The sequence below is a fragment of the Octopus bimaculoides genome, chromosome 2, assembly GCF_001194135.2.
Source record: "Octopus bimaculoides isolate UCB-OBI-ISO-001 chromosome 2, ASM119413v2, whole genome shotgun sequence".
Lineage (NCBI taxonomy): Eukaryota > Metazoa > Mollusca > Cephalopoda > Octopoda > Octopodidae > Octopus > Octopus bimaculoides.
The window spans coordinates 128154766-128176037 of NC_068982.1; the positions used below are offsets into that span (position 1 = coordinate 128154766).

Genomic DNA, 21272 nt, shown 5'->3' on the forward strand with positions numbered 1-21272 from the left:
GTGTGTGTGTATGTATGTATGTATATATATATATATATATATATATATATATGTATATATATATATTTGTATATATGTATATATATATATATTTGTGTGTGTGTGCATGTATATGTACATGTGTATGTGTGTATATGCTCTTTTGTTCAGTTTTATTAACATTGATATTTGTTGTAAAACTACTTCTTTAAAAAACAGACTTTGCATGATTTTCTATATATCAATGTTTTGAAATAGCCTTCAAATTGTATGGTTATTGTATTTCTGATATATTTTCTTTTTTTTTTTTACTTGTTTCCTTTTTTTGCATGCGTTTTGTTTTGAAAATAAAAAAGAGCAATACCTATTTTTTTGAAACCTTTGAGTTTCATACTTCTGCTCCCCACTAAAATGTATTATTATTTAGAATTCTTTTTTGAAAAAAAAATGCCATTAATGGAAGGTTTTGCATTTTTTTAATAAATTGTTATAAAGCATTTCAAATTGCTGCACTTAATTTTTCTTAAATTATTGCAATGAATTTTTCAAAAAGTTTTCAAAATATATTACTTATTGTTTGGAGTTATTTGGTGTCAGGCCAAGGTTTTCATTTGAGAATGTATAAATTACTATAAAATCTCTAATGCTAATAATAATGATAATAATAATAATATAATACTTGCTTTCATAGGTACATTCAAGGTAAAGGAGAAAATTTCATAGACATGATACTAGGAAAACAATACTTAAAAAGAAATACAGAAAATAACACTAATGGGCATTGTGACATTTTACAAAAAGTACTAGCACCTTAAATTTTATGATTCTATAGAATTTTTATTGAGCACTCATGTGTACATCTGCTTTTTTAAGAACTTATCCAGTCCTACCACTTCTAATAACATCATATGATCATCCAGTATGTTAAGAACAACATGTTACCTACCTAAGGTGTGTAGGTGGCACTCAGATAATGTGTAAATATAGCTGCTATCAAGGAAAAGTTTTGATAATAATAATAATAATAATAAATCTAATGATGATGAATCTTTACAATTTTGGCCTTGTGTAAGAAATCGTTGTTATTATTGTTGTTAAAATTTTTTAAATAATCTATGAAATGAAGAGCTTGGCCCAACACCAAATAACTAGAGACAGATAAAGTTTTGAAAAACTGTAGGTAACATACTCTAACAAATTTTAAAATATACATTGTGGTAAAGTTATAAAAAAAAAATTATTTCAGCAGTTTGAAAAAAGATATGAAAGGAAATATTCTATTAATGCATCTATTTGAGGCATTCGAAATAATGTTACATTTTTTGCTGGGGGGCAAAGGTATGCACTTGAAAGGTTTAAAAAGATATAGTGTTCTTATTTTTTTCTTTCTTTTTTTTTTTATATTTTTCAAAAAAATTAATAGTAGTATTTTAGAAATACAATAACCATGCTTGTGCTTTAAAGGGAATTTCAACACACTTCCATATATAGAATTTAGTTAGCATCTACTATTCTTTGTTAGAAATAGTTTTACAGCATAAACACCTTCTATATTTAGAAAAACTCCAATTTCTAAATTCAAAATAAATAGTATCAGAATTTTTTTATTTAATATTTTTTTTTATTGGGAAATTCATATCCTAACTTTTATTTTCAATTTATTTCAAACAAATATATCAAAATGAAATAAATAAATAATGCAATAATTTTCCTGAAAATTTTGTAATATTAGATATTTTGTTCTGTTTTTAGTAAATGGAACTGAAGTAGAAACTGAAGCTGCTGCCAACTGCTTATGGCTAGTGACTAATTCAAAGCCTTGCCCCAATTGTAAATCTCCCATCCAGAAGAACGAAGGATGTAACCATATGAAATGTTCTAAAGTAAGTTCATGGACATCTTTGAATAAAAAAGAATATTAAATTGCAAGGTTTTTTGGGAGGGGGAGCTATTTTTCAATGTTTTATTTGTTTCACCATAGTTTATTTGTTTCCTCAAATAAGTTTTAAATCCTCTCTTAGTGTAACTGGATATTTACAAAAGACTCACAAATCATTTACATGAAAATATGTAACTTATTTATTTGTCAACTTCAAACTTATTTTAACAATGGAAAATGCCGAATGCTAGTTTCCTCAACATGTCATTTCTTAATCTTGAAACAAATATTTCCTGAGAATCTTTAACAAGTTAGTTTGACATTTTTGTTAATTTAAATTTTATCACAGTACATTTCCCATATTATGTTACTTTGAGATGTTGTAAAATAGAAATAGTGAAAAGAGGATTATATATTTTACACATTTATCTATTTTAATTAATTAGTAAATTAATTTTTTTAAATATTTTTTTTAGTGTAAATATGATTTCTGCTGGGTCTGTTTGGAACAATGGAAACGTCACAATTCCAGTACTGGGGGCTATTTTAAATGTAACCGGTATGAAGCTGTCAAGAAAGTTGAACAACAAACTCAGTTACTATTATCAGAGGTAATTAATTCTAATTGTTTCAATGTAGTATTCTACTTTTCAGAGATTATTTTGTGTGAATTAATATGGTGAGCTGGCAGAATTATTAGCCCACTGGGCAAAATGCTTAGTAGCATTTCATCTATCTTTACGTTCTGAGTTCAAATTCCACTGAGATCAATTTTGCCTTTCATTCTTTCAGGGTCGATAGAATAAGTACCAGTTGAACACTGGGTCCATTTGTAATCGACTAGCCCCTTCTCCCAAACTTGCTGGCCTTGTGCCAAAATTTGAAATTAAAATTTTGTGTTGAATTAATCATTTATAAAAATTTGTTCTGAACTTTTGGCATTGATATTTCACAATATCAAAAATAGCAAAACACTCTTTAGAAGTCTTTGTGACTGAGAAAATGTTGATGATAGGTGCTTTGTAAATGATGAATTTGAAATGATATTTCTGTTGTACCCTCACCATCATATGCAACCTTTAATCATAATTATTGTCCAGATCCAAGTCTAAATGATTGGAGGAACTGGCTCATGGTTGAGTCCTCGCAAAGCTTTACCATTCCTACTGGAGTTGAACTCTTCATTACTAGTTAATAAATGCATGGATTCAGTGTTGACAGCTGAAAATATCCTTAACTGATGCATTTATTTATTGCCAAGTAGACTGAACAGTTTGAAAATTAAATGTCCTGGTTATGGACATAACATAGTTTTAGTGAGAGGATATTAACTGCTAATTAGTTATTTGATACCATATATACTTGGCCATCCACCCTTTCATTCTATTAATTAATTAGTATCAAGTAAGAGTATTTTGAGTTTTATTTGTTTCAGTGGCTTAGACAGTAAGGATAGGAAGTTCTCATTACTTGTTTGAGGGTCTTAAAGTCTGATGAGCTGTCATTCTATAGCAGTATAGTAATAAATATTGGTTCCAAATTTTGGCACAAGACTAACAAGTTCAGGAAGAGGGGTCAAGATTACATTGACCCCAGTGCTTGATTGATATTTATTTTATCAGCCCTGAAAGAATGAAAGGCAAAGTCGACCTCAGCAGAATTTGAAATCAGCATAGTAATAAATATTAAATGATTTATGTAAGACATGACATATACCACTGAGCAATAACTGCCTTGTTATAACGAGGTAAAAATATTTAATCTTCCTTGTATATGTTGCGTTAATTTTTCAGGTATATGTAAATGGATTATTTTGTTTGCATTGGCAGTCATTAGAGCACTGATTAGAATACTTTATTCCAACTCTCTACATTCTGAGTTCAAATCCCTCTAAGGTTGACTTCACCTTTTGACCTTTTGGAATGATAGGTGCTCATACAGGCTTACCATGGTGGATTGTTGGAATTGTTAGAGGGTTGCTTTCTGATATCTGTTCTGAATCTTTGTATTCTGACAATGCCAGCAGTAACACTGGCAGTAACACTGGCAGTAACACTTTGCTCTTGGTTAAACAATGGTAGCATAGAGAAGAGACTTGCTTGTTTCAGCAACTGTCAGTTTTCTTAAAAAGATTTTGAACCAGGCTTGTGCATACTTGTGCATTCACTTACAAAGCTCTGTATCCAAAAATCATTCAATCGTATTTATTAAAAAGCAACTCCACAATTTTGTTTATTTCATAGATAATTAAATATTATCATTGTCATCTAACAACAGAAACTTGTTCTTGCATCCGTCATGATGATGGATACACCACATATTGTATTCTATTGTCAGTGTCCTAAGTTTAACAATCTCAGTATCATTTCTCCATTAGAACCTTGATCATAATTTCAGAAGGACATCTCAACTTATTCACCCATGGAGCAATTTTCAGATGTTGACTTGACTAGAAAAGAGTCAATCTGGTCTTTTAAATTCCTGAGAATGAAGGCCAAGTTGAGCTTGGCAGAAAATATTCTGTATGATTCTTACTATTCTCTACAAGGAAGTCAGTTATTGATGAAAGGCTAGGAAGTTGCCATGGCCTGTTGTTTGAGGACCTGCAAGACTGATGAGATGTCATAAGTGTAGCAGCATAGCAATAAATGCTAAGCATTATTTGTGTAAGTTGTAACATGTACCACAGAGCAACAACTGTTAAAAATGAAAATGGTCTTAGTAATTCATCAGTGGTTGTTAAAAAGTTTCTCTTTCCTAAACACATGAATCTTAGCTTCTCAGTTGATTTCTGTCCGACCACCTTTAACTTTTTAAAGCTTTACTTCTCTATGGAGATCTCCTTTAATACTCTTCTTTTGTTTGTTTATTTGGTAAATCCTTGGAAATAATTAAAAATTGTCCAACCTGTTACTCATACAAGCCCAGGTAGTAGAATTAGTCTAATTGGTTAACTTGGATTAATTATGTCATAACTGCAAAAAGATATTTTAAATATAATGTTTAGATATATATTAAGATAAACCTAATGTTTGAAAATTATCTATATTATCTATACACATTGTTTAGGACAATAACAATTTATTAATGTCTTAGAGAAAACATATCCAAGACCTGTTTAACATTGTGAAGAAAGATAACGAAGGAAATGTTTCTTCAGTGTTTAGGATTTATAGAGAGTCATTGTAAGAGAAAGACACACTGATCAGTCTGTAATTGAGCCGAAGAAAGATTGAGCTGACTTTTTAATAAGTTAGTTATTTGTAAATGAAACAAGCAAATGTATTTTCATATTGTATGTGTATATGAGTAAATACATATATAGACACATACATGTATGTATATATTTCCTAACCATGTGTTCTTGGGTTCACTCCCACTACACAGCACCTTGGGCAAGTGTTTTCTGTTATATCCTGGCTGTTCAGTACCTTGTGAGTAGATTTTGTAGATAGAAACTGAAAGAAGCCCATCATATGTTTGTGTTTATGTTACTTCCTTGCTTTTACTACATGTGATAGTCATAAACAAATGTTACCATCATGCAAGTGGTATCATTCATTTCTACTTTTCCATGAAAGCATTTTCTAGTCTTGGGAAAATATTATCTTACTTGTGGAAACTGGTGAGGGTTGGTGGCAGGAAGGGCAGCCAACCTTAAAAAATCCACCACAACAAATTCCATCTGACCCACGTGAGCATGGAAAAGTGGATGTTAAAATGATGATGATAAAGCAACGGTAATGGGATGAGTTGGATGATTACAACATATCTTTAACAGAGAAGAAAACACAATCTCATTAAAAGAAGTCTATCATGTTTAGCAGATATGGTTTCTAAGAAAAAGAAGCTGTGTTTGTTTTTTTAATCTAGAATATGATTACTTTGAGAATGCAGCATTTAAAATAATGTTTTCTCAAATATATACATTAAATTACCATTTCAGAAGTAAACTACTGTAACCATTATTGAATATAAATAACAGATTCTATGTTTAGGCAAACAGTCGTCATACTTATTAATTTTAGGTTTAGTTAAAGTAAAGCACTTAGTAAATCTGGACAGCTAAATGAAATGTCATCAATGTACATGTTAGGGAGAAATACCATCACCATCGTTGTTTTTACATCCCATTTTCTGTGCTTGCATGAGTTTGACAGAATTCACTGAGGTGGACTTTCTAGTCAGACACCTTTCCTGTTGTCAACCTTCACTTGTTTCCAAATAAGGTAATACTTTCGCATGGCCAGACATGATATCATGGAAGATTAGAAATGAAGGGCACAGCACACATGACAGGAAAGTAATTCTTATATACAACTGTCACATAATGTCAAGTCTGCTTGCATGCAGACACACACACACACATGCCTGACCGTTTACAGTTTCCATCTTTCAAGTTCACACATTCACTCAAAACTTTGGTCAGACTTGTGGAGACACTTGTAGGTGCTGTGTTGAGGGACTGAAACTGAAACCACATGGTTGAGAAAGAAACTTCTTAACCACACAACAATGCGTGTATCTAAAGAATAAATATTTTAAACTTCATTATCAGGCCATTGTGTATATTTTGTTAGCATTTTCAATACTACTTTGGACATTTTGTTGAAGATAAGTTTCGATTGAAAGATATTTTTTAAATCTTTTTATTTCATCAAGGATTTTTATATGTATATGCATATATATTTTCTATTTCTAAGGCTCAAGCCAGGAATACTCAAATGCAAGAACTCAATCGGTTTGTTCATTTCTATACTCGATTTAAGAACCACGAAAATAGCTACAAGGTAAGTTCAAGTTATGTGATTTGTAATTGGTCATTATTAAAGGTCATGAAATTAAAATCTGAAAACTCAACTGTTACTTCAGAATCACATTCTGGTGAATTAATTTGATGAGTATAAATTAATTAATGAAATGATGTGTGGTTATGGATATTAGTTCAGATAAAGTACACAACAGGTGAAATAAGTGCAAAACGAATAGTTTTTAGCAAAGAATATCCTAGAATAGAATAATTGAAAGCTGAACAAAAAAGTTCTGTCTTGTTCTACCTATCAATTAATGAGACGAAAACTTCATTAAAAAGTGTTATTGGTTAAAATAACTTTGTTATCCACATAGACATTGAGCTGGCAGAATCATTAGCAGATAAAGTGAAATGCTTACCAGTATTTCATCCGTCCTTATGTTCTGAGTTCAAACTCTGCCATGGTCAACTTTGCTATTCATATTTTCGGAGTCGATAAAATAAATATCAATCAAGCTCTGGGGTCAATGTAATTGACTTAACCAATCCTGGATATGAGTATAAAAGCTGCATCCCTCTGCCAAGCCATGTTGAGTCAGTGTGGCAGAGTAGGCTCATCAAACCAGAATGATCCCTAGCTCAAATTCATGGCCTCCACATCAGACCATGGCTGGTGGAAAGAACATGCTAAGGCCTTTGGCCTGCAGTAGACTGAACAGAGGCAATCCAATCCAATCCACAATATTTCAACTTACAGTGTAAATGTTTTGAAATTCCTTTATCTTTTGAGTTTCTGCTTCAGCAACATCAGATGAAATTGTTTGTCACTTGCTTTCCTTTAAATAAATACTAGCTGACCCCCATAGATAGTCTGTAGTTTAATTAGAAACAACCACCAAGTGTTAAATTGTTGTGTGTGTGAGTACCAGAAGTGTTTGTTTAGAATCTCTCTCTCACACACTTTTATCATCCCCTTAGTACTTCAATACAATAGAAGCTAGAAGACTGATAAAGAGATGTGTATGTGCCAATACCATTCATTTGAATTTCTCTCTGTTTGTCCCTCCCTCTGTCCCCCTTCTCTCTTTCTCTCTCTCTCTCTCATGTGCACACTTCTACCATTTCCTATCCACAGCATGACAGATTGTTTATCCCACAAGAATCCGTTGTTAGCATTTTAATATAATAGATCGTAGTGTTCATTCAAGATATCAAATTGATAGTGTTGTTGTTACGGTATGGGATACAATACCTTATGCATTCTGAGTTCAAGTCCTACTGAGGTCAACATTGTTTTTCAGACTCAATCCAGAGCAAGAGTTTGGGGGATTTATTAAAGCCTCAGTATCTGTTCCAACCCTTTGCATTTTGACCGCAATACCTGCAATGACATTAGTGCCAAGCTGTGTCAGCCCTAAAGTACCAGACTTTCTCTTGGATAAACATAACTAAAAGTCTTCTACATAAAAAAAACCTTGCCCAGTCAAGTGTATGTATGTGCCAATATACTCTGCCCAGTGGAGGCCCTTATCATTGGCTATTTAATAACATAATAATATAATTGTACGGCTGTGTACCACAATACCTGTGAAGTATTCATTTCATTAATACTAATTGTTAATCATTTGTGATTTTGTTACCATATTTCTGTTGAAATATACTGCTTTTGTTTTAATTAAGTTTGGAAATAGTGAAGAATTTAGCAAATTAACTCATTATTAAGAGAGGGTTTGGAACATAAATTAATATGAAATTTTGATGGAAAGTTCTATTGTAGATCGCTTTAAAACAGAAAGTTTCTATCAAGGAACCAGAGGTAGACTTGGGCGGGTGTGTATTGAAAGGGTTAAACCCATCTTGTATAGTGAATGGCATATAATGTTTTGTAGAAATCCCAATAAAAATGTGATGATAAAACATACAAATACTACCACTTAAAAGCCATATGAAATAGAAATAGACAATTTATATTGAAAATTCTTCTTAAAAGGATTGTACAAATTCACTCTTGAAAATGTCAATGTTTTATTATCCTCTGGATTTTACTTTTTCCCATCCGTTTTATGGATTCCTTTGAGGGAATACTCTGTTAGCTACTATTACTGATATTCTTACTAACTTGTCCTAAACTTCATTTTTGATTTCAAATTTAAACACTTCTAAATATTCCTTATACTAAAAAGTAATTTTAAAGAAAACTTTAAAACACTGCCCCCCCCCCCACACACACACACTTTTCTCTCTCTCTCTCTCTCATTTCAGCATCTATAATCTATGAGCTTGGTTTATTTTCCGTTCTATTTCATGATTTCATTGCTGCTCACTTCACAAGTGAGCACATAATCTGAAGGCAAGATATTGTAATACCGGCTTTTTTTTTTTTGTGTGTGTGATTTTTTTTTTTTAACTCCTTTCTCTCTTCTCATTTCCACCTGTGTTTCTTTACTTCTTCCATTCTTTAGATTATCTTCACTGCTCCTTTAAGTCATTTCTGAGTATTTTAAATCTTCCTGCACCTCTTTTTCTTTGAAGTTGTCTCCCACCTTTTTCATGCTCACTAACTTCCTTAATGTTTGAATTTTAGCAGTTTATGAATGTAACACAATTATATTCCCCCCCCCCCATACCACCCATAAATATATAACCAAGGGCTGTGTAAAAACAATAAACATTTTGTGTATTCTATGTAGCTTGAAGTACCACTCCTGAATACTGCTAAAGAAAAAATGATGAAGTTAGCTGAAGCTGTGACTGATCATGGTAAGTACATTCTCATAAATTTCTCTAACATTCCTAATCATCTTTTATTGTACATGCTCTTCCGAATAATGACATACTCAGTAACTTTACTACAAAGTTAATCTTGTTCTAAATAGTTTCTTCTTTACAAGACACAAAATATATGCTAGTGTGGCTTTCTCTTTCATTTCCAGGTTTTATTCAAAACAGCTTTATCATATTTCTATTTTTGTATTTGGTTTGCAAGATTCTTGATGCAAACATATGTTGAAACGTTTTGTCGCATCTCGATAGGATCATTATTCCAATAATAAACACACACACACTGGTTCGTCATCATTCATGACCTCACCAATAACAAGCTCCCTCTACTCCACATCTGCTGTAGGTCACAGAATGGCTACAAAAGGACTTTGATATACCTTGTTGATTGATAGATTGACTGAATAATTAATCAAAGAATTGGTTAGACAATTGGTTAAATGGCTAACCAATTGACTAATAATGATAAAAATGGTGTGTTTTTTTAAACTCTATATTTATTATTGACAAAACAGCCTTCGTGGGGTACAGCAAAAGATTTATCATAATCCTCACAAAATATATGGTGGGTCAGATGGCAGTCAGTGATTGTAAGTTTCTCATAAGCATAAATATAAAGATAGTTGGATGAACATAATTGTTACAGGGAATGAGCAAGAGATTAATGGAATTTGCTTTGCAGTAAAAGATGCATATTAAGTTTGTATTTGAAAGATGATGGCTTGAGTCAAAACTGTACAACTTGGATGTTGGAGAATTAAAAAGGAGATATTGTTGGAAGATGATCAGAGAATGGATTTTTTTTTTTTTTTAATCTTTTCTGGCATCTTGGGCAAGCATCTTCTACCAGTCTCAGGTCTGTGAGTGATTTTAGTAGAAAGGAATCATATGGAATCCTGTTGTGTATGTGTGTGCATCTTTGTGTTTGTCCCCACCACCACCATCACCACTCGACAGCTGGTGCTGGTTTATTTAAAAGAGACCAATAGAAAAAGAACCAGATGTGAAAAAACAAAAAAAGTATTGGGGTCAATTTGTTCAGCTAAACCTTTCAAGGCAGTGCCCCACCATGACCACTGTCCAGTAACTGAAACAAGTAAAAGCTACAAGATTCATTATTGTTTTGTTTCTGTTTTGTCTAAAACTAAACTGAGATACAAAGGTTATTGGTAGTTTGTGTATGGCTATTTGAGTGTAAGATGACTAAGATGGGTCTCTTGTCTTTATAATAGAGATAGTTGTTTGTCAATTGTAATTGTTTCATTCATTTAATAACCATTTTTCCATATTGTATGTGTTGAATGGGGGAGTTATTTGAGATTATGATTTTTATGACCAAATGCTCTTCTTGTCTCCAAACTTTACTTGTTTCTCCAAGAAAGGGAATGTTTGTTTTTATTCCAGTGCTCCTCTAAAGAGTAGAATGACCAGTCATTGTCAACATCAACACACACACAGATACATATATCATCATCATCATCATACATCTGTTTTTCTATGTTGACTCAAAGGGAGTTAGCAAGCCAGAGAACTGCACCAAGATCCAAAGTCTGCTTTGGCATGATTTCTCCAACTGGAAGCCCTTCTTAACTCCAACCACTTTACAGAGTTTACTGGGTTCCTTTTTCATATGGCACTGCCACTAGTGAGCTCACCTAGTAACTTTCAAGACACAGCCCCTTGACTGAGGTGTAGTATTGAGAGAGGTGGCTTTATGTTAGGCGATGAGAGGCTTTTGTATGACAAAGGGACAGAAACGGATGTCTACACACAGACACACACGATTCCTGTTGTTGTGTGCCAAATCCACACATAAGGTATCAGTCAGCCTAGGAAGACACTTAAATGGCTTTATATTTTAGTCTCTCTTCATGATTCTACATATATTGTATCTATTGTTGCGTCATATAGTTTCCTTCTCTTACATTGAGTAACTACTATAATGAAAAGGTTTACATGGTATTATGCATTAGAATCAAGCTGCAAATTTGCATAACAGGGGGAATTGATAAACGTTGATGTCAGCTTCAAGTACATGAGCAGCATTAATGAAACAACTCCAACTCAACTGGGTAATAGATTTAGTTCACTGGGAATTTATTGCTGTTTAATGATATTGGAATAACTGGAAGAGATCCGTGTGATCTTTTTTTTTTTTTTTTTTTTTTTTTTTAAATTGAGTTGATGTAGATTAATAATTTGGAAGGCAAATGTGGGCAAGAGGGGTTCTGAAGATGAAAGATTAAATAATCAAATAATGGGCTTAGTACAGAATATTAGAAATTATATGCAATGGGTTTGAAGATAGATCTGAAGCATTAAATAGATTTAGGTGACATTAAGGAAGAGCAAAAGGCATTGTATCCAAGAGGTAAAGAATGAATACAACTTATTGGACCAGAGTTTGAAGAGTGTTGGTGAGTGAGGCTTGACTGTCAAGTGGGTAACATTTTTCTTAAGTTTACAATATATGTGTTTAGAAAGATATGTAATATTTTGAAAGGAGTTAGAAATTGTTTGAGGAAAAAGTAATTTTCATCTTAAAATAAAATAACCAAGTGCTTATGAAGCATACTCTGCTACATGAAAAATATGGAATGTCTTTATGAAACTTAGTTAAAAAATATCTAACCTAGCATTTGTATGTTGTTTTGATTGTATACTGTTGCTGTTGAGAAGGATTGCAATATTGTGGATTTCTTTCCTAAATTTTCATAGTATGAAATTCTTGAGTTCCCACTTTAGGAAAGTCATGTGGATGTTGAAGTTGCTTGTGAAAGTCTGATATGAAAAGATATGACACATATCATGAGTTTATCCTTCTCTGTGAGAAAAAGGTTTTTCTACACCTCTTGTATCTCACTCATAGAAAAGTGAAATACCTGCTTGTGTAACCTATTTCTCCACACTTATCAAAGCTGTTATGAAACTTAAATTTGTTTTTAATTGCAGTATCTGCCAAATTGGAGACCAAATTTGTTGAAGATGCTGTTCATCAGTTGTTGAAAGCAAGATGTGTTTTAAAGTGTTCTTATGTCTATGCATACTATTTGGATGGCCCAGGCTACAAAAAAATAGTGTTTGAATGTATGCAGGTATATTATTATTATTATTATTATTATTATTATCATGATATATTTTTTATCATTCTCCTTCGCATCATGTCAAGATTTATTCACAATTTACTTATTTTTTGTCTGGGTTTTTATGTTTTCTTATTTCAGACAGAGTTGGAAGAATGTACTGAAATTTTATCTCAGATAGTAAACCGTCTTTATCTGCGGACTCCACGTAGAAGAATAATTGAACAAGCTCATGTAGTTCAGCGTAAGAGACATGAATTTATTGCTGCAATTGTGAAAGGTTTGGTACCTCCTGAAACACCACCAGCCATGCGAAAACGCAAAAGAAAAAAATATAGTATAGATCTGGAAGATGTAAGTATATAAAATATTACCAACTTCATTATGTCATTGGTCTATTGTATGCTTTTTCACACATGTTCCAAAATAAAATTCATAAACATCCAAAAATGTTAGCAAAATTATGCAAAATTTCAAAAAAATGTTATGCTTTCATTTATGAGGTGGTATCAAAAAGTTCTCAGACTATTTCTATAGCATGCCAACAGATGACAGCACATGGTTGTGTGCACAGTGAGAGCTTGCAGTGACCTTCATGAAGCAGTGTGCTGAGTGACTTTGTGATCACATGTATGTCGTAGTCTGTGATTCTATCATGGACAGAAAGTTGGAACAAAGAGCCAATGTGAAATTTTGCATTAAACTTGGGAAGTCTGCTACAGAGACATTGAGCATTCTTCGGCAAGCTTATGACAATGAGGCAGTGGGTTGTACACAATGTTTTGATTGTCATGGGTGCTTCAAAAGTGGAAGAACACTTCTGGAAGATGATGAGCGATCTGAAAGACTTGTCACGAGCATCACCTCCACTAGGAAATGTGGAGAAAATTCATCAGCTTGTACATGAGGATCATCAGAAGACAATCAATGCTGTTTTGAAGCATTTGAGGGAGGACATTTGGCAAAAGCGACTGGATCTTTAGAGCGCAAGATGACAATGCACCCTGTCACTGAGCTTTCCTCGCTTATGAGTTTCTCACCAAAAACAACTTGGTATTGCTTCTGCACCCACCTTATTCACCAGATTTAACTCCTATGAACTGCCATCTCTTACCTAAGATGAAAATGCAGCTCAAAGGTCACTGTTGTTGAGATCCAGAGTGAATTGCAGAAGGTCCTCAACTCACTTACAGAAAAATGACTTCCAGGCTGAATTTGAAAAGTAGCAGGAACACTGGGACTGGTGTGTTACTGTACAAGGTGACTATTTCAAAACTAAGGTAAATAAGCTAGTTTTATTTATTAAAGATAACTATTCTGGGAACCATTTGATACCACATCATATTTGCATTTCATAAGTTTAATGAATTTAAATTAAACTTAAGAAATTATTCAGCTCACATATTTTTTTCTTTTAAATTTTTCAGTTGAATAACTGTTCTAAATTTCTATTTCTTTCTAGGAAGAACTACGTAAAGCTATCTTGGCATCTATTCAAGAAGTTGATCCTGCCAATCCTTGGATAAAAGATGCTTCAGGTCGACACACCAATGTCATGGCTGTTCTGGACTGGCCAGATTCAGACAGTGACAGTTCAGAAGCTGATACGACTGGAACCTCACTGAAATCTATTGGTATTAAAATATTCACTAATTTACCATTATCCCACTTACATGTCTATTGGGTTACTAGAATCCATTTAGCTGTAAGGTTAACTCTCTTTTTACAGTATTTTTGTTTTTATATCATATATTGTTTCTTTCATTTGCTTTAGGGGAATTGCTTGCTTCCAATTATATTTCTCATTACTTTTGCTGTTAACTTTCTCTTTATCTTTTATTTTGTTAGTAAACGACTGCATTTCACTGCAGATGCATTTTCTATATACTATGTTATTATTCTTATCCTAGAATTCTTTAGCAATGCTAATTTACTAAAATGTCAGTTCTATGAAACAAAATTCATTGCACACCTTTTAAAACCAACTTACCTCTTAGATATTTGTTAAACAGAAACAATATATTAAATATATATATCTTACATTGTTGTTCCTAATCTGGTTCATTCTAGTTAACTCTTCAAATTAGATTTCTATTTCTTCTTCGTGTTTCCTTTCTTCTCCATTGATCTATCCATTTGTCATCTGATGCCGTGATTCTCACAACTTTGCTATATTCAGTTTTGGTCCTTTGCATTTGAACATTATAATAGCTAAGTTATCAGTTAGGGTTGTGTTTTTTAGGGAAATGTTCCCGTTCTGGCTGCAGTCGTCTTCAGGCTTTGAATCCTCGGACTGGAATCTTACATGATCACTGCAGTCTTCATTGCTTGCATTTGGATCACCAGAAGAATAATAGCAAGCAACAAGGTTGGATGATGATTTTTACACAGAATAGATAATAATTCTGATCTTCTCGTTCCGTCTTCTGAAAGTACTTTCACATTTGTGGATTCTGATACATTCTACAACTCAGGCAGAAATTCCAAATTTCAATTTGTTATGTATAAAAATTTAGCAACATTTCATCTTATTTGTAGAATTTATTTTTAAAGATTAAAATGTATTAAAAAAAATTAGATTGAAACCTTGCAATGTATTCTTTTACTATCTAATTAAATTCTCCTATACTAATTAATTTATGGTTTATAATTTCTGAAATTATTCCACATAGTTTATTGTTGTAGCCATCATTTTAATCCTGCAATATTCCCAGTTATTTTACTGTGTTCAATAGTATTGAGCTTGTCACATCTGCTAAGTTTGATGTTGCATAAAATCAGACTCAATTACAATATAGATGAAATGAATATAACATAGTTTCTCTCAGACAGATGAAGAACTCAGGCACATTTAATTTGTGTTGACATCTTTTGTATCTGAATTGAAAAATGATATTTCCTTGAATATTTATATATGATTAATATTATTTATTAATAAGTTTATAAAAGTGCATTTATTTCTGTTGGATCCCAAAGTATAAACATTAAACTAAAATGTTCTTAATAATTGTGAAAGGGTAATGTAATACTATAAAAGGAAGTTATTTATTAATCACTTCAGATATTCTGTACAATTTGGCCCTCAAGGGGTAGTTCAAAAAATACCAGTTAAGCCTTGCTAGATTCGAACTGTTAGATATACTTTATATATTAGTCACAAGCTGTGTTTACAGAAAGTCTTATTACATTTCTATCACTCTTGTCATGTACAGACAAGTTGGAAGATATTACTTACTTTTAGTTTACATAGTAATATATTTTGTAATTTACTTTCTGAATTTTGAGCTATGGTAGAGAAAGAACATGGTAATTTAATAATCTAGTTTTGGACACTTGAGGAGATATTCAGTTATTGCTTGCATGTGTTTGTTGATACAACCTTGCCAGTTTTATTTTGAAAAAAAATCAAAACAAAATGTCTTGTCAAAATACAAACACTCTTACAGAAATCTCATTTCATGTTTCACTATCTCCAAGGACTTTGGTTCTACATCACTAACATCAAGCTATATTTTTCTTATAATTTATCACCTTTCTGGCTAATATACTAAAATGTGTTTCCTCTGTGATTATTAAATTACTTTTTTAACGGTTTCTAGAGTATGCCTCATATGTAAATTCACAGTTTTCTGAAAGTCTTTGTAAAGTTACTTTGTTTAAAAAAAAAAGAACAAAAAACTAAAGAAAAGTCTATGGTCTCTTTTCACAAGACTTTTACAGAATATTTCCCAATATTTTCTCAACTTTTATCTCAATATTTCCTTCACTTTGAAGTGTCTTATTTACTTGTTGTTTCATGGAGGATCTATTTAAAGTTCATTTCTAGTTTTGAATTTTTGAAACAGCATAAAGTTTATTTTGGGAGTTCTGATTCTCATTGCTTGTTTTGTGCACATTGATCACACCAACTGCACAACATAGAGTTCTAGCTTGGTCCTTTACTGCACACCCAAGAAAGACATTTTAACTGTGTTGTTCATGTTTGACAGCCAATAGAAAGCCCTTGAAGAAGATACATGTTGCAAGTTATTGTAATTATTGAGAAAAAAAAAATTAATTATTACTAAAATAACTGCTGTAAAAAAAAAAAAAAGAATATTTGCCAGTCTCCAATGAAGTCTTCTGAGCTATTTAAAGAATGGAACAAATTCTATGGTGACTAAGAAAAAAAGACATGCAGAAAATAGTTTTATGGAAATTAAATATAGGAATTGATACTATAAAGTAGCTTTGATTTGCAATAATAATGAAGAAATATTTTACAGTTCTAAATAGAGACGAAAATAAAAGATGGTGAAAATAAGAAACATTTCATCAGTTGTACTGATAAAAGAAACAAGTTGCTTTTGTAATTCAAAGAAAATGCAAATAATTTTAACACAAATATTCTAAATAACTTTATTGTAATTTTATTTTACCATATTCCAAAATAATAGCATTTATGTTCAAGTTATATCAATGAAATTGTTTTGAATGATGCAATGGATTGAAGTAGTATTTAATGAAAAGAGAGAATAAATATTGATTAAAAAAAAAACTAAAGAAATAAAAGCAGGCTTTCAATATTGACAGTGAATTTCCAAATTCATTAACAGATGTTCAACAATTTTCTGTTGTAGATGGCTTACCTGAAGTGTTCCTTGATGAACAGATGGAACTGTTAAGAGCACTAGAAATGTCCAGATTGCAGTACATGAGAGAAACTGGACTTCTCAACATTCCACAAGCAAATTCTGAAATGTATACTTTTTTCTTTGTTACTTAATATTAAAGAAAAAATAATAATTTCGTAATATTTATTTTTTGCTATCTGTAATCCATTTCTTCAATAGACATCCAATTGTCCTATCAACTGAATAATCTACTTAGTGAGTTAGAATTCTTAGTGGCTGTGTTCCAGTAGCATAAATGGAAGCAGGACAGTCTGTCCCAGGCAAGATTTTTGGATCTGCTGTATAAGCCAAGCCTGTAAAGTATTATATTTTTTGTTGGGACTCAACTCAAGGGCTGCCCTGGCAGTACACACTTTAGCCATGCCACTGCTGTGTATTCCACAAACACATCTTTAACATAATTCTCTAATAGAATTGGTGACATAAGTGTAACATGGTTGGCCCTTAAAATTACAGATTACAGCCTAACTGATGGGCTTCTATACAATGTCTGTCTACCCCAAATCTATTCATGGAGCTTGGGTAGAGCCAAAGCTATAGTAAATGTGCTTCTCCCAGATGTTACACATTGGTACTGAACTCAGGACCACACAGTTGTGGAGCAAAGTTCATATCATTGTGGACAGTTAACTACCTAAAGTGATGTTGAATAATTCAGTACATCTAATGATGATCAGGAATGGTCATTTGATCAACATAATGTAAATATTGACCTGTGTAATGTAAATATTAACCCTTTAGCATTTAAACTAGCCATATCCGGCCCCAATATTCTACCTGCTTTATGTTCAAACTGGCCAGATTAGGCCTTTCTCACTTACTCTACAATATTACTTTAAAAATAAACAGTTGCATCATTAAAATCTCAAAGCTACAAGACAATGCCTTATTAATTCAGAAGATGTGAATAAATAAGCATTAGACTTGACAGATATATCTGAATGCTAAAGGGTTAAAGCATTTTTTTATAATCGCTAAAAGTAATATTCTTGAATTAAAAAAAATAGTAATTTTATTAATAACCCATTAAACAACATTGCTATATTAAATATGTAAATGACTGAGATAGTTCTGTGGCACTGGAAATTAAATTATTTTAAATATTTCCAAGTAACTTGATTTCAGTTTTATTGTAATTTTCTAGTGATATCAACTCCTTAGATGCTCAAGATAATGGTTTCTCCACTGCTGCTCCTAATCCAGGCTTGAATGAATCTCATGATACCAATATGTCAGAACCATTAACTACTAATCAAACTGACCAAAATTCTACAACTGAATTCAGCCACCAACTTCAGACCATGCTGTCCAATATTTTAAATGGTAATTTTTATTTTTTTATTTCTTTTTTAAATCTTTGCCATCTGATAAATAATTCTTTCAACTTAATAACTAATTTAGTTGAATTGTAGATCATAGTTGAAAGGCTTGACAATTTATTAGAGAGAAGATCCCCATGAAATACCCTCTTTTGATGATTATATCATGTAATCTAATGAGTAAATTAATGTGCTAAAGAAAACGCCATTGACAACAAGGCTCTGAAATACCTCAAAGGAACAACATATAAAATGCCCTTTGCTTTTAGAATTAAGTATTTTATGTTATAAGGATGTTTATTTTTTACCATAAAAGATATCATTATTGTTAAAAAGTTTCAGAAATTATCTTCTTCTTCTTCTTCTTCTTCGGCAATGAGCCAGCAAAATCGTTAGGACATAGCACAAAATGCTCGGTAGCATTTTCCTCCAGCTCTGTAAGTTCCGAATTCAAATCTTACCAAAGATGATTTTGTCTTTCAACCTCTCAGGGTCAGAAAACTATAGTACTAGTCAAGTACCGTGGTTAATGCCATGAGCTAGAATCCTCCCACTAAAACTGCTAGTCTTATATCAAAATTTGTAACCGTTGTTATTATTAAGGCACCAAGCCGGCAAAATCAATAACGCATCAGACAAAATGCTTAAAGGCATTTCTTTTGACTCTTTACATTCTGAGTTCAAATACTCCTAAGGCCAGCTTTGCCTTCAATCATTTCAAGGTCAATAAAATAAAGTACCAATCAAGTACTGTTATCAAGTTGTTTCCTCCCCTAAAAATTACTGGCCTTGTGTCTGAATTAGAAATTATTATTATTGAGGGGAAGGAATTAGTCAATACCCCTGACTCCAGCAGTTGACTGGTAACTTTATTTTATCAACCTAGGAGGGATGAAAGGTAAATTTGACCTCAGCAGGATTTGAACCCCAAATGTAAAGAGCCAGAAGAAATTTTACAAAGCAGCATCAGAAAAAGTGCCTTGTGGTGTTTGCCTCAGTTCTTTACATTCTAGGTCAAAATCATATGAAAGTCAACTTTTCCCTTCAGCCTTCCAGGGTCAAATAAAAGAAAATACTAGTCAGGCACTGGGGTCAATGGTATCAACCCCTTCCCCACAAAATTGCTGCCCTTGTTCCAAATTTGTAGCCGCCTGCTGGCAAATTTTTAGAAAAGGTGGTGAGCTGGCATAATCAGCATGTCAGACAAAACGCTTAGTGGCAGTTCATCCTTTCAGGGTCGATGAAATAAGTAGCAGTTAAACACTGGGGCGGGGGGTGACGTAATCGACTTAAACCTTCCCCCAAAATTCCTGGTCTTGAGTCTAACCTTAGAACCATTCTTATTTTATGGTGGTGATTGGTGAGCTGGCAGAATTGTAGCATGCCAGGCAAAATTCTTCTGACTCTTTACATTCTGAATTCAGATTCTGCCGAGGTCACCTTTGCCTTTCATTCTTTTGAGTTTGATGTAATAAGTACCAACTGAACACTGGGGTCAATGTAATCAATTAGATCCCCTTCCCAGTACCTCCTGACTGGCCTTCGTGCCGGTGGCACGTAAAAAGCACCCAGTATACTCTCGGAGTGGTTGGCATTAGGAAGGGCATCCAGCTGTAGAAACCCTGCCAAATCAGATTGGAGCCAGGTGTAACCATCTGGTTCACCAGTCCTCAGTCAAATCGTCCAGCCCGTGCTAGCATGGAAAGCGGATATTAAATGACGATGATGATTATTAAGGTGGCAAGCTGGAAGAATTGTTAGCACATCAGACAAAGCACTTAGTGGCATTTCTTGAGTTCAAATCCTGCTGAAGTTAACTTTATCTTTCATGTTTTCGGGGTCAATGTAATTGACTATCCCACTCCACCCCCACAATAATTGCTGGCCTTGTGCTAAAATTAGAATCATTATTATTATTTTGCTATTATTTATCACTAAGCTCTTTTTTATAGTGTAGCTCTGAGCCTGCAGACCTATGAATAGTTACATTTCAACCTCAAGCATCTCATCTTTTCTCATACAGTCTATCTTGAACTACATTATCTAACAGGTTTTTTGTTTGAAAGACAATAGGGTGTGATTTGAAGGCAATATAGCTCTTATTTCTGGTGAGCCAAATGACCACGCAATGGAGCTCATTGACTTCATTCAATTTTGTCAAGTAAAACACAATTTGAATTGTCAGATTTTAACCTGCGAAAAGTCCCTCTATTACGACTCTAAAATGGGACTATTACATTTAAGTATCTCACTTTATGTAACCTTTAGACATAGCCATTATGAGATAGCTATTTAAAGAATCCTAGGAAATGTTTAAATTTATTGACCTGATCAATCAACTCATCAGAAAGTTTTTAAAATTTTCAATGTGTATTTCAATGACTGGTGTAGCAGCATCATAGTCAACTGCTACAAAGGTAAAGGTGACGCTTTAGATACAAATAATTACAGAGGCATCAAGCTGTTAGATCAGGTTATGAAAGTTACAGAGAGGGTCATAGCCCAACTAATTAGGGAGCGAATCAATTTAGATGAGATGCAGTTTGGGTTTGTGCCAGGTAAAAGCACTACTGATGCCTTATTTCTAGTGAGACAGCTGAAGGAGAAATACCTAGCTAAGGATAAACCTCTGTACCTGGCTTTCGTTGACATGGAGAAAGCCTTTGACAGGGTCCCCCGATCCCTTATCTGGTGGTCAATGAGGAAACTTGGGATAGAAGAATGGTTAGTGAGAGCTGTGCGAGCCATGTACAGAGATGCTGCCAGTAAGGTGAGGGTTGGAAATGAGTACAGCAATGAATTCTG

The 21272-nt window shown here is 32.9% G+C and overlaps 1 protein-coding gene across 1 annotated transcript in view; it reads left to right on the forward strand.

Annotated features, from left to right (window-relative positions):
- LOC106874304 (ankyrin repeat and IBR domain-containing protein 1) overlaps positions 1-21272 on the forward strand; it is a 304438-nt gene that overhangs the window by 280017 nt on the left and 3149 nt on the right. The window contains exons 15-24 of the mRNA XM_052965880.1: positions 1732-1862; positions 2335-2469; positions 6562-6648; positions 9302-9371; positions 12345-12487; positions 12617-12829; positions 13938-14109; positions 14718-14843; positions 17095-17215; positions 18293-18471. Of these exons, the coding sequence (XP_052821840.1) occupies positions 1732-1862; positions 2335-2469; positions 6562-6648; positions 9302-9371; positions 12345-12487; positions 12617-12829; positions 13938-14109; positions 14718-14843; positions 17095-17215; positions 18293-18471 (1377 nt within the window). The remainder of the gene's footprint in view (positions 1-1731; positions 1863-2334; positions 2470-6561; positions 6649-9301; positions 9372-12344; positions 12488-12616; positions 12830-13937; positions 14110-14717; positions 14844-17094; positions 17216-18292; positions 18472-21272) is intronic.